The sequence below is a fragment of the Pteropus vampyrus genome, unplaced genomic scaffold, assembly GCF_000151845.1.
Source record: "Pteropus vampyrus isolate Shadow unplaced genomic scaffold, Pvam_2.0 Scaffold29, whole genome shotgun sequence".
Taxonomy (NCBI): Eukaryota; Metazoa; Chordata; class Mammalia; order Chiroptera; family Pteropodidae; genus Pteropus; species Pteropus vampyrus.
The window spans coordinates 2,272,411-2,285,038 of record NW_011888810.1 but is presented as its reverse complement, the minus strand read 5'-3'; the positions used below and the strand labels follow the sequence as shown (position 1 = coordinate 2,285,038).

General features: G+C 46.1%; 1 protein-coding gene across 1 annotated transcript in view; it reads right to left on the bottom strand.

Annotated features, from left to right (window-relative positions):
• PKD1L2 (polycystin 1 like 2) overlaps window positions 1–12,628 on the bottom strand; it is an 85,043-nt gene that overhangs the window by 39,404 nt on the left and 33,011 nt on the right. Inside the window, exons 13-20 of the mRNA XM_011356680.2 lie at window positions 11,630–11,806; window positions 9,721–9,866; window positions 8,838–9,032; window positions 5,785–5,916; window positions 4,033–4,215; window positions 2,387–2,511; window positions 1,584–1,710; window positions 788–919 (exon numbers count right to left, since the gene is read on the bottom strand). Coding sequence (XP_011354982.1) covers window positions 788–919; window positions 1,584–1,710; window positions 2,387–2,511; window positions 4,033–4,215; window positions 5,785–5,916; window positions 8,838–9,032; window positions 9,721–9,866; window positions 11,630–11,806 — 1,217 coding nt within the window. The remainder of the gene's footprint in view (window positions 1–787; window positions 920–1,583; window positions 1,711–2,386; window positions 2,512–4,032; window positions 4,216–5,784; window positions 5,917–8,837; window positions 9,033–9,720; window positions 9,867–11,629; window positions 11,807–12,628) is intronic.

The window sequence follows — 12,628 nt, the reverse complement described above, 5'->3', positions numbered from 1 at the left end:
AAACACAATTAACACAACCCCGAGGGCTAATACTTGCTGCAGAGTTTCCCTCTGGGCTGAATGAGGCTGTGTGAGGTCTGGAATGCAGTCTGACTTCTACCCAGTTCTGTTTTTTTCTTTACTCTTTGCTGGTGTTGATCTCTAGCAACCACCCTGCACTGCAAATTTTTTCTCGGCCCCTGCTTCTAGAGAACCCAACCTACTACATCTTCTCTTTAGTAATTCTGGCAGCTCTCTCCTGCCAGTTGAGTTGTATGTTCATCAATAGGCAGTTTTGTCTGACCCGCTTATGTCAAACTTGCTTATGTCTGTTATACTTGTAATGCTAATGGTCAATTTTAATGATATATTTCATCTAGTGACATAAAGTGACAAAGTAAGAGTGCGAAAAAGAATGAGTTGCATGAAAACTTAAGTTGAATGGTTTGAGAAGACTCAATAAAGATGAGTTTCTAAAAATTGTTACTGAATTAGCGATTGATGAGAAAGCTGTAGAAGATTAGAAAAAAATCATTAAGATCTCAAAAGAATCTAAATTCATTGCACCTTGGTGTGCTTATATTTTTTATTAACTACAAAGAAAATCTAATTGGACCTTTTAGAGGCTACGTTATGGGGGTGATTTATGTAGTGAAGATGATTAAGATTGCAATCAATAGATTTAAAGAAACTTTCCAGTTGTAAACCCCAAAACTGATCATTTTTCATAACCACTTAACTTTTAGTTTCAACCAAGTTGAAGAAGACAGAAGTGCCACCTGACTTCTGACAGCACCCCAACATCTACCTCAATATTCTCTGACAGATTCTTCATGGGTATGAGCTGTCCACTAGGGCTGGTCAGAGAGAGGCCACCAACAGTTCCGCTGACATCAAAGTGACTTTGGGCTAAGAAAGGGCTCTTCGAGAAACTCATCATCTGAAACCAAGAACAAGGAGTACTGGCTCAGTGTTCCAAAGGCTGGAAGGTGACAAGGTCCCTAATGTGTTGATGAGGTTTCTTAGGATGGGACAGATAAGTGGCCCTTACCCTTAGGAGTGAATGGCCTACCTTTACCTGATGCTGGTTTTCCTAGCATGTGTCTAACCATCGGGGGTGAGGCCTCAGAGATCTGAGTTTAGAGAACCCAGTCAGACTTGCTATGTTTGAACAGTTACTGGACTATAAAATTAGTCTGAGCCTTTCTTCCAGCAAAGCCAACAAATCTCTAAGAGAAAGAAGTTTGTCACCTTTTACTGGGGCTCACAGAGCAGAGAGTCAGATATACCCTAATTTGGGAATGGAAAAGAGCCCTAGTTATGGAACGAAGTTGGAAGAGCATCATTTCCAATAACTAATTGAACCAAGGCTCCTGGAGAAATTTTAGAACATGATAAAAAGAGGTTAGATTTGGGAGTCAGAAGGCCTGGGTTTGAATCCCAGCTCTGCCACTGTGCTTGTAGCCTTGGGCAAGTCATTGAACCTCATCTGTAAAATGGACATCATAATACTGTGTAATCGACAGAGCTGTCAATATAACTGATGTTCAAGTGCTTTGCAAACCATAAAGGGCTGTTGCCAAAGAGGTTATTACTGTTGTTACCCTTATGTCCACAGGCTCCTGATCATCCTCCATGAAGCCAAGGGAGGAGGCAGCAGGCAAGGTGAAAGTCGCAGAACTGGCAGGAGCAATGTGCATGGAGGAGCTTCGCCAACTCCGGGGCTGTATTCTGGCCACAAGGTAAGAAACAGAGATGTCCATAGAGGGAAGAGAAAGTCAGTGTCAGAGAAATATCTGCATGCCTCTTGCACTACAGGGAGCCCTGCGTTATCATCAGAATAGGTGGCTCAGTTTTGATCTTCTTATATAGTTCTGCATATTTGTGCCAGTAGCTGCAGCATAAAAGGCAGCCACAGCCCCCTACCCTGGGTTGGAGGCTCCATGAGGACAAGGCTTGAGCCAGCTTTGTTTACTGCTGTACCCCCACTGCCTATAACAGCGCCTGAAACATAATGGTGACCAATACATATTCTGTTGAATAAATAAATGAGCTTTGATGTGGGAATTTCTCTATGCTTATCTCCCCTACCTACTTGACCTCTGATGTTATGGCTCTCAGCTCCATTTTATAGCCTTTGACCTTATCCCATCTGATTAGATTGGGAACCTGGTTTCAGATGCTACCTCTGATCAGGATTCTGCTTTGGAAAACTGCCCTTGGGATCCAATAGGGCAACCCAACAAAGGAACCTTCTCTCATTGAGAAGCCCTTCCAACTTCTAGGTCCCATCACCTCCATGGCTGGTTTCCTGGGCTCTGCCTGTCACAGGGTCTTGGGATGTGGCTATGGAATGAGCCAGGTCAGGGGACGGGTTTTCTTGGGGAACCACAGTGCAGTTGGTTACCTGTTTGTGTACACAGAGATGGAGCGGGTGGCCAGTGTGGCTGGAAGGCCCCCGGGCAGTCTCCCCAGCAGGAGTGCAGCTTGCACATGCTCTACAGCCCTGAGCAGCTGGGACACTGTGGCTGTCTGGAAAAAAAAGCAGGGGTATTGCTACAGACCCATCTCCATCTATCACTCTGCTTACTATCACCAGGCTGGTGTGGGACCTTTGGCAGGGACTGAGAGAGGGTAGAGGAATGAAGCAGAGACTGTGATGGGATGCCATTAACTGAGAGAATGAAGAGTAAGCACTTATAAAAGCTTCCAACACTTGACTTACGTGAGCCCTTTTCATCTTCACACAACTAACTCTGTGACACAGGTGCTTAAGTATCCCCATTTGGCAGACAGAGAAACAAAGGCACACAGAGAATACATGACTTGTGGAGGTCATACATTGATAAGGGGAAGAGCAAAGACTCACAATGAGGTATCTGGCTCCTGAGCCCATGTATTGAGCCATCACGCTACATTCCTCTCTGTGCTGCTCCATTTGTCCCTGACATCTACCCACAGCCCAGATGTGATTTGTGGGAAAATGAAAAACCACAGACAAAGCTATTTCATGAGGTCACCCAGGCTTGGACTGCACTCCCTACTCTGCCCAAATCCCCAGATGAATATAGAAAGTGAAGGCTAGCATGAGGACCCGGGCTGAATGTTTGCATAGAGTTCCTATTAGGGCAGAGATTGTGTGTGTGTGTATGTGTGTGAATGTGAGTATGTGTATGTGTGTATTTGAGGGTGACCGTGTGTGAATATAAGTATATATGTGAGTATGTGTAAGTATAAGTTTGTGATCATGTGTGAATGTGTGTCTGAGTGAATGAAAATGTGGCTTTGAGGATATGTGTGAGTGTAAGTGTTAGAGCATGAATGAGTGTGTGTATGTGATTTTGTATATATCTTCAATTATGTGAGAGTCTGTGTGTTTGTATGAGTGTGCACGACTGTGTGGCCACGTGTGAGAATGTGACTGTGTGTATCCGTGTGTTTATGTATATATGTGTCTTAGTTCTTCCTGAATAGAGGTGATGGCCAAGTATGGTAAAGGACCGTGGAGCAGCAAAAAATTGGTTTTGCGGCTCTGTCATGATGACGTCCTGGGAAGCTGTGCCCCTTGTGCCCCATCAGGGGTGCTGGGGGCCATATGAGACTGTGCTGTATGTGTCCTTACTCTAGGGGCTGCCTCTCTTCTAAAAACATTCTGTGTTCTTGGCTAAATGAACCCAGGATTTAATCTTGCAAGGAGGAATATGTAATCTCTTCTCTTGGTGGTTTATCTAGGATGAGGCAGAGTTCCTGGACCTACAAATGAGGAAATGAGGCCAAGGGAAGTTATGTAACTTGCCCAAGTCACAGGTTTGTACGTGACAAAGCCTGGATTCAAGCTCAGGCTATCTCTTTCCAGAGCCTGCACTTGGCCTGCAATACCACACTGCCTCCCAGAAATTCTGGTCTCTGGAATCTCTCTTCCAGCTTCCTAGAAAGGACTTAATCTCTGTGTCTCAGTTTCCTCATCTGCAAGGCATGGTGAAAGATCCATCTAGAAATGCTGGTGTGAGCAGGGCATGCGGTAGGTGTGAGGGCTGCATCTAGGATACGTACCTGGCTGCCATGGGCTTCCTCGGGCTCTTCTAGTCCATCCCTCAGGGAAGATTCTAACACACTACCCACAGCCTGAAACAGGTCCCTGGTGGCTGCCTGGCGCCTCTGGTCCTCAGGATGGGCCTTGACACTCACTGCCAACAGGGCCTCACTGGCATGCTGCAGAACCCAGGCGGCCTCCCGCTGGGCTCACCCAAAGGAGAAGGAAAAACAGCATGAGTTCCTGCCTGGGATAGACCATCCCCAAACCATTCAAGGGACAAGGGCTGCTACAGAGGGGAGTGAGGTAGGGATACAAACTAGGGAAAATCTGGATCAGGCCCATCACATAAGCTGCTTATATCACTGACTTGAGACCAGGTATTCCCTCCCTGCAATGTGCTAAGTTCCTTCAGGAGAGTAGCCTAGTCCACCTCTGAATCCTTCCCACAGTGCCAATGCCCAGAACATAGAAGGCATTCAGTAAACATTCACTGATGGGATAGATGGATGGATGGACAGATGGACAAATGGACGTAGCACTTATTCCAATTTTATAATTAAATATGTATTTGTGAAATTATTTGTTTAGTGACGCAGCCTAAGTGGTCTGTGCCATCAGGGCAGAGGCCATGTCTGTAATTTATCAGCTTCCGCATTCTCAATGAGTCGCATAGTACCTGGCACATACTAGGCATTTAAAACGCGTTTGTTGAATGAATGAAGGAAGGAAGGAAGGAAGGAAGGAAGGAAGGAAGGAAGGAAGGAAGGAAGGAAGGAAGGAAGGAAAGGAAGGAAGGAAGGAAGGAATGAATTAATACATGGATGAATAAATAGAAGGATGGAGAGACAGACAAATATAGGTACATGTATAGATGTGTGCATATAGATTGGATGCATTAACAAATGGATGTGTAAATAGGAAGTGTGATATTAACAGTATCATGGTCCCTGAAATAAAGGCCAGCATTGCTGGCTTCGGGCCAGGGAACGTGACGACCTCCTGAGAGAGCAAGTGGAGCAGAGCCAGGGCAGTTCTCCCTTCATTGCCTTATGGTTCCTTTTCTAACCCTTGGTTACCATGACGCTGGAAACAGGGTGTTTTAATTCAAGTTCTCCAAGAAGCAGGCCCTGAGACAAGGATTTGAAAACAAGTCATTTATTTGGAGATGATCCCGGAAAACACTGGAAATAGAGGGGAGAAGTGAGACCAGATGGGAGGAAGCCAATCCAGGGGGTGCGATCAAAATCCAGTACCTGGGGCTCAGTCCTGCTTGGGAGTTATCCACCAAGAGGGATGCAGGAGCTGGGGTATCTGTACCCCAGCTGATTAGTCACTGGGTACTGTATTAATCCCTGGACACATCCAAGCTGCCGTGTGGGCAGGCATAGTACGTGGAGGTAGGGGATGGGAGTGTGCATTGGTGGGTGGTGTCAGAGATGAAAGAAAGGCTAGAGCTGGCAGCTGAACATCAAGCTGGTATGCACTGAACTGGGGGCCATGGGTGGTCGACAGCAGCATCTGTACACACACTTGACCACCCAGTGGTTAGTCAGATTCAGTGGGGGAATGAGGTGCATAAGAAACAGGCTGTCACACCCAGAGGGACACAAGGCTGCGGCAGGGCATCTTCTCTCCCTTGCCACCAGTGATGCAGGACCTTTGAAAACAGGGTGACTGAGGAACCTTCGACCTGTGCTGGGCGAGTTGTTAGCCACCCAATGTGGAGGTGCGTGTCCCATGGCCTGGCTCAGCAGGTGAGAACTACTCACCTGGGCCAAGGGTGTGAGCTCCTCACAGCGATGGGTCACTTCTCTCAGCACCTTGGCCAGCCCCTGCACCCTCTGCATGTCTCCCAGGGTGGCGGTGACTACAGATAGCGACCCCAGCACATGCTCTCTGACCTTGACACAGAGGAAGGAAGGTGAGGAGAGAAAATGTAATTCCAGTAGCTTGATGAAACCATTTTAGGAAGATTTGAGGTCAGAGCAAGTGACCAGTCTCATCTGGGCTTTTCCAAAGTTCATAGACCTCTGTTTGCCTCGTAAGATGTGTGGTGGACAGAATAATAGCCTCCCAAAGGTGTCCACATCCTAATCCCTGAACTGTATAACTGTGTTACCTCGCATGGCAAAAAAGGACTGGCAATATCACTTAGGAGATTCGATTAAGGATTCTGAGACAGAGTATCCCAGATTAGCCAAGTAGAACCATTGTAATCACAGGGTCTTTATAAGAGGGAGGTAAGAGAGTCAGAGACAGGAAGAGAGTAAGGATGGAGGCAGAAGTGGCAGAGAGAGAGAAAGGAGGTAGGAAAGAGGGAGTCGGGGAAAGATTTGAAGACGTTAAGCTTCTGGCTTTGAAGATGGAGAGAGGAATGTAGGCAGCTTGTAGAAACTGGAGCCTCCAGATAGTTCACAGTCCTTGAATTTAGCCCAGTGAGATTCATTTCAAACTTCTGACCTCCAGAACTGTTAGATAATACATTTACATTGATTCAAGCCACTAGATTTGTGGTAATTTGTTACAGCAGCCATAGGAAACTAATATAAGATGTCTCAAACTTTCTCCAAATTTTTAAATCAAAGCTATAAAATTTGGCATTATTTAAAAACAAATCGTGTCTCAAGGTAGTTCTTACAACGAGAATGGCATGACATTTAAAAATCAGATTAATTTGTTGGCCTAGAGTGGATGGCAGATCTTGTTGCAGGCTTATGTCTCTATGTCCCTTTGGAGTGATTGGGGGCGATGACCCCCGTCCTCATCCCCCAATTTCTGCCTTAAGCCAGATCTTCTGGAGCTTCTGAGGCATGTGCCATCTAAGCTACAAAGCCATAATGAGGGGCTGGCCAGGGGGCCAGCTTGGGCAATGGCACAGAAAAACTAAGAATATCATTTCAGCACTGCCCCATAAAACTTCCTATGTTGATGGAAACGCCCTTTCCCTTCGCTGTCTAATAAAGCAGCCACTCACCAAATGTAACTGTTAAGCCCTTGAAATGTGGCCAGTACAACATGGAGAACTGTATTTTTACTTAATTTCATTTTCATTCACTTAAATATAAGTAGCTAGACTTGGCTAGTGGCAACCATTTGGGATAGCACAGATACAAATTAACAGTCCTTTTCACCATCATGGCCTGCTACTCACTAAACACCAAATCAACTTTCACGGCAGCTGTAGATTTTAGTGAGTCTGCCATTAGCTCAGGGTGTGTACAGACCGTGGCTTGGATGGAGGAAAGATTAGACCAGCATAAAAGGTCTCGTCAGAATGTTCTAGAAGGGAAACTCAGATATTGGATAATCTCATATTTGCCTCTGCAGATCTGTCCACATCTTCATCACTATCTTGGATACTAAGGCTACCTGCATGGAGATGTCACTGCTTCTGACTCTCTGGCCAATGGATTCATTCACCAGGAGATAGGAGAGTAGGAGGAGAGAGAGCTAGAAGCTATTCTCCAGGTGCCCTCCCTGCCAGCTCACTGTGGGTTGACTGCCTTATTCTTCAGAAGCCACCACTCCTACCAGGGAGCCAGTGCCCTTCACACACAGCTGCCTCCTTTAGATTCTGGTCACTTTAGGAGAAGAAGTGCTGAGCTACTGAGATCATCTGTCGTCTGTGTGCTCAGGGACCACAGGACATCCAAAGAGAAGTTTGCCACAGGTAATTCTCAGAATGCATACAACCAAGAACAAAAAGCAGGTGGGTGTGTGGGGATGTGTGTATGGGGGGGCTCTAATGTGAAACAAAGGGCTGGGTGAGAGGACTGGGAGGGCTGGAGGTCAACGGGGGAGGAGCCAACCTTGGTTTGAACCCTGTCTTTACCACGTACTAGAAATATGGACCTAGGCACCCTTCTAAAATTCTCTTACCGTCTCCTCTTCTGTAACATAGATGGGGATCTTGCCATTTACCTTGTTGGGTTGTTATGGGGATTAAACATCCTTGAAGCCCTAAATAAGAGCTGTTGGCACATAGTAGGTGCTCAATAAATGTTAATTACCTCTCTGTACATAGTTACTATGACAATGACCACTTCTTTGTATTAAGTAGTTTTCACATGTTCTGTACCATGCTTAGGACTTTCATGCACACCCTTCAGGGGACCAGAGGAGTCTTTCTTCTCTGTATGCCCGCAGATGTGTGTGATACTGTGTATGGTGCACATATGTAACTAGGAGTGCATATTCATATTCATGTGGCAGGCACTGGGAGTGGAAGTAATCATGTGTTCTGTAATAATTTATAATATTAGGTTGTAACCCATGAAATGGCCATTTTGTGGATTCGAACTGGTTGAATGTTGGCAATTCTGTATAATTTGTCCTATAGTTATAGTAAATGTAATTCTTATTTAACTCTCAACATAACCTTATGAGGAAAATTCTGTTATCCCCATTTTCCACATTGGGAAACTGAGGCTTAGAGAGGTTTAGTCACCAGCCTGTGATAATACAGATGAATAAGTGACAGAGCTGGTACAACATCTAAGTCCAACTCCAAACCATTAATCACCTGACTGAGCCAGGACACTTTTCTCCTCTGGCCTTGGTTTTGTCAGCTTTAATGAGAAGGACTGGAGCAATTCTTTAAATTCCCTCCCATCTGAGAAGCCTATGACTCTATGAGGCTGAGCAGGGACAGCAGGTTTTCTTAATTTTATGTCACTTAAAGGATCAGAAGAGGGAGGTGATGTCAACAGCTCAGGAGACACCAAAGGCTTTGTGGATTCTTGAACCCTGCTCTCACCCCAAATGGCTCTGTACAGACCCCAGTAACCCCAGCAGAAGGCATAACAGAGTCCATCTCGAGTACCTTCTTTCTGGCTTCCGTTCTCTGTGGCCCAGTGGATCCCAGCCCCTGGCACTCCTGGTCCAGCATAGAGGACACGGACCTGGCCAATTGGAAGAGTTGCTCTGGGCCTCGCTCGCCTTGCAGAGCGGTGATGATATTCTCCGACACTGCCGTCTGGAATGCCATATCCTCAACATGGGCGTCTCCAAGTCCCACCTAACAGGAAACCAGAAATATGTTCTGTGCAGGGAAGACCTCAACTCACTGGTTCTTGTTCAAGAACGAGAGCCTGAGGTCACAGGTCTTCATGTGAGAAAGTAGAGCAGGCCCGGATGCCTTTGTACCCGGCATGGGGATATCGAGCACTTCCTGAGGCTTGAGGGCAGCTGGACTGCTTGTGCCAGGCAGCTTACAGCCAACAAAAGCAAGCCTTGGGGAAGTTATTGCTTCACCTATCACTGCCCTCCTCATGGCTCTCTCAGTCCCTTCTCACTCCACTGGCTTCTGACCCTTGGCGTTTACTTGGGATTTTACCCAGCCTCTGCCTTGTTGCCCTATTAGCTGATCTTGGTCCTCCTTCCTCTGGACTCTGAAGGCACTGGCTTAACTCATCTCTAGGTCTTTCTGCTCCAACTCCCCTCAGGTCTTCCACCCCAGGACCCTCCCCTTATTCTGGCCAACTAATCATAAGACCTGCAAAGGTAGAGACCACGTCTATTTTGTCCACAGCTGTATCTCCAGGGTCTGACACATAGGTGCTCTGTAAATATTTAAGGAATGAATGAATCAACGATTCATCTGGTCATGTCCTCAGCTCCCAGCCACCTTCTAAGTGAGGTTCTAACAGGTCAAGGAGTTTTCTCAGTAAATAAATAATAGCCACACCCCCCCTCCTCGCCCCCACCTTAACTGCTGCATGGGTCTGCTGTCTCTCTCCTGCACGATTGGAAACTGAAATGACCACTGTCAGCACAAAGTCATTGTTTTCTTTTCCAAGTGGTAGATAAACTGATGGGAGGGCAGGTTCAGGGCCACAGTGTAGACAGGTACCTGGCAAATGAAAATTGGACAATTAGGTTCCAAGGAGACTGCAAACACACCAAGGTAGAGCCTAATGGCAAGGACACAAAAGCCAAGCTCATGATAGCATGGCAGGCACTCAGGGACTCCATACTTTCAGGGAGAAGACAGCCATTTATACTGACCCACTGACCTCTTTAGGTCATCGCATGCTGCTGTGACTTTGGAATACTTTTGCTAAAATCCATAAAAATTTTCTGGAAAAAAATTCTCCATTTACAAGTTAAAAAATTCAAGGTGGTAAACCAAATCACAAAAAGAAGGAGGAAGAGGAGAAGGAGGAGGAGAAGCTTTTAACAATTAGCTCAAAACACATCCAAACTCACTCAAGTGTTATTTCCTATACAAAAGTCTTCCCTGGCTGTTCCACCTAAAACAGCAGCCTTTGTTTACCAGCTGTCTCCACTACTAATTGTAAATACATTGAGGTCAAGGGCTTCCTCTATTTTGTTCATTGCCGTATATCTATCACCTAGAACAGAGTCTGACATTTAATACATATTGATTATAAAATGAATGAATATCCTTTGTATCTTTAAAGGGGACCCACCTATCATTGGAATCACTATTCATTGTAGTGTGCAGACAATCATGAGGTTATTGAATTGCAATTGACAACTCAGTTTTATATGGTCACCCTTCCCTGCCCCCTTGCTTACCTGTGTGAGGCAGGGGGAATTACTACAGGGGAATAACCAGTTGGAACTGGAGCAGCTAGCCTGGCCTCTCCATTTAGGGGGATGCAGGTTTGAAATGACATCTACTTCTTTCCTTGAATAGTTGTTTCCCTCCAGGCTCAAACCCAGTCACAGCCCTCTTCACAACCCTGCATTCCACATCGTTTGATGGGGTACCCCATGAAAACCAAGCTTTTCAGGTCTCAGGATAGCTTATGTCTACTTTTCCATAGTCAAGGCATTCGGTTTTGAACACACTCATAGTGTTCAGTGCTGGTATTGGGGCATACCCCAGCAACACTCCTGATGCCTAGATTTGGAGGAAAGTTCCAATCTAAGCAGAACATTTTCACAGTTCATATGAGGGTCACAAAATGCCAAAACTCATTAAGAGGAGACAAGGACTCAGCTGAGCCCTCCAAGGATCAAGCATCTCCAAACTGGGAGAACTGATGTAGTGTGGGCTACTCACTCCATCTCTCCCGCCGATACCCATCTGTCCTGTTGTGACAGAACACTGTGCGGGGTATTGTGCAATAGGGTGGGGTCTGCATGCTTCATTCCCTGTAAACCTTTGCGAAAATGTCTCCTTTCACTTCAGCATGTTCTGTGACATTGCCCATTCCCTTCTATGGGGTCAATAAAATCATTAAGGGTTCCGGGAACCAGACCCATCTCTGTCTTGAATAGCTCCAGAGTTAGGGCTAACTCTGAGTGAGTGTTAGGGGACAGTATCCTGGTAGTGACTCCACATGGTCATACTTCTGAGTATCTTCGTCCATTTAACTTTTTCCACATCCCTCATGGTAGGACAGAGGTCATTTTGGCCTCCATAGTTGTGTAAGAGATACTGATGGCACCTGCTTCTCATCTCTCTTAAGTGTATGGCTGGACCAGTGTGCTGGGGTATGGGAGTTAAGGTTTAGAGGAGTCTTTATCCTGCAAACCTCTCTCATATATGGAACATATTTTTTGCAGTCCCAGAGAAAGACGGGCCCCATTCTGGGAGAGTAAGAGCCTAGGAGCTGAGAGAAGCGCCTAGCCATTAGCCTGTACCTGATTCCAGACAGAAGCAGTACTCCAGGGGGCCCAGGGCGGCAGAAGCATTGCAGAAGATGGCAAAGCTCGTCAGAACGGTGCCCTCCTCCGGGGAAACAGTGCAGGTGGGTACCTCAGGGGTAGGCAGATTGCTGATCATATAGGTGTCCTCCCCATAGGCATGCCCAGTCACTGCTGGGGAGTGAAGACAAAGTGTGCTTAGGTTCTGTGTGGGTCACACAAACTCCACTATGCTTGGAGATCACCCAGGGAACTTGTTGTACATGCAGATTTCCAGGTCCCTCTCTGGACCCCAAGCCTCAGACCTCTCTGGAGATTCTGTGATGGGGGCCCAGAAATCTACAAATCTAATAACTCTCCAGATGCAGGGCATCCTGGGGTCTCACGTTGAGAAACTAGATAGAGATAGAGGAACAGAATTAGATAGACCTGAACTTGAATCCCAGTTCTGCCGTTTACTAACTATGTGACCTTGGACTTGACCTATTTGAGAGTTAGTTCCTATCTATAAAATGGGGCTAATAAGAATAGCTTGCTTACAGAACTTTGGTGAGGAGAGAGTCTATTGGGAAATATGACTTGCTCAAGCTCACTGAGCTGGAAAGGGCCACAACCAGGATCTGGAAACAAGCTGATCCCACCCGAAACCATGCTCTTTCCAGACCTCCACAGCACTGTGAATAGCCCCCAGTAGACCTGCACCAATATCCCACATCACCTGGTATAATCACCTGGTTTTTCAAAAAGAATATGTACCTGGAAGAGCTGGGCATGAAGAGAATCTTAATCAATTAAAACTAATTCCTTGGCCTAGTCTTAATACAGAGGATTTGGGGCAAACCCAGGAGTGTGCATTTTAAATTAGTACCCCAGGTTATCCCAGTGTGGGTGGTCTGCGAACCACTTTGAGAAATCTTGAGTCAAAGGAATCCATCCCCCCACAAAAATCACCCTCATTGTTTATCTTTTTGAGAATCTACGATCTGGGCTTGTGTT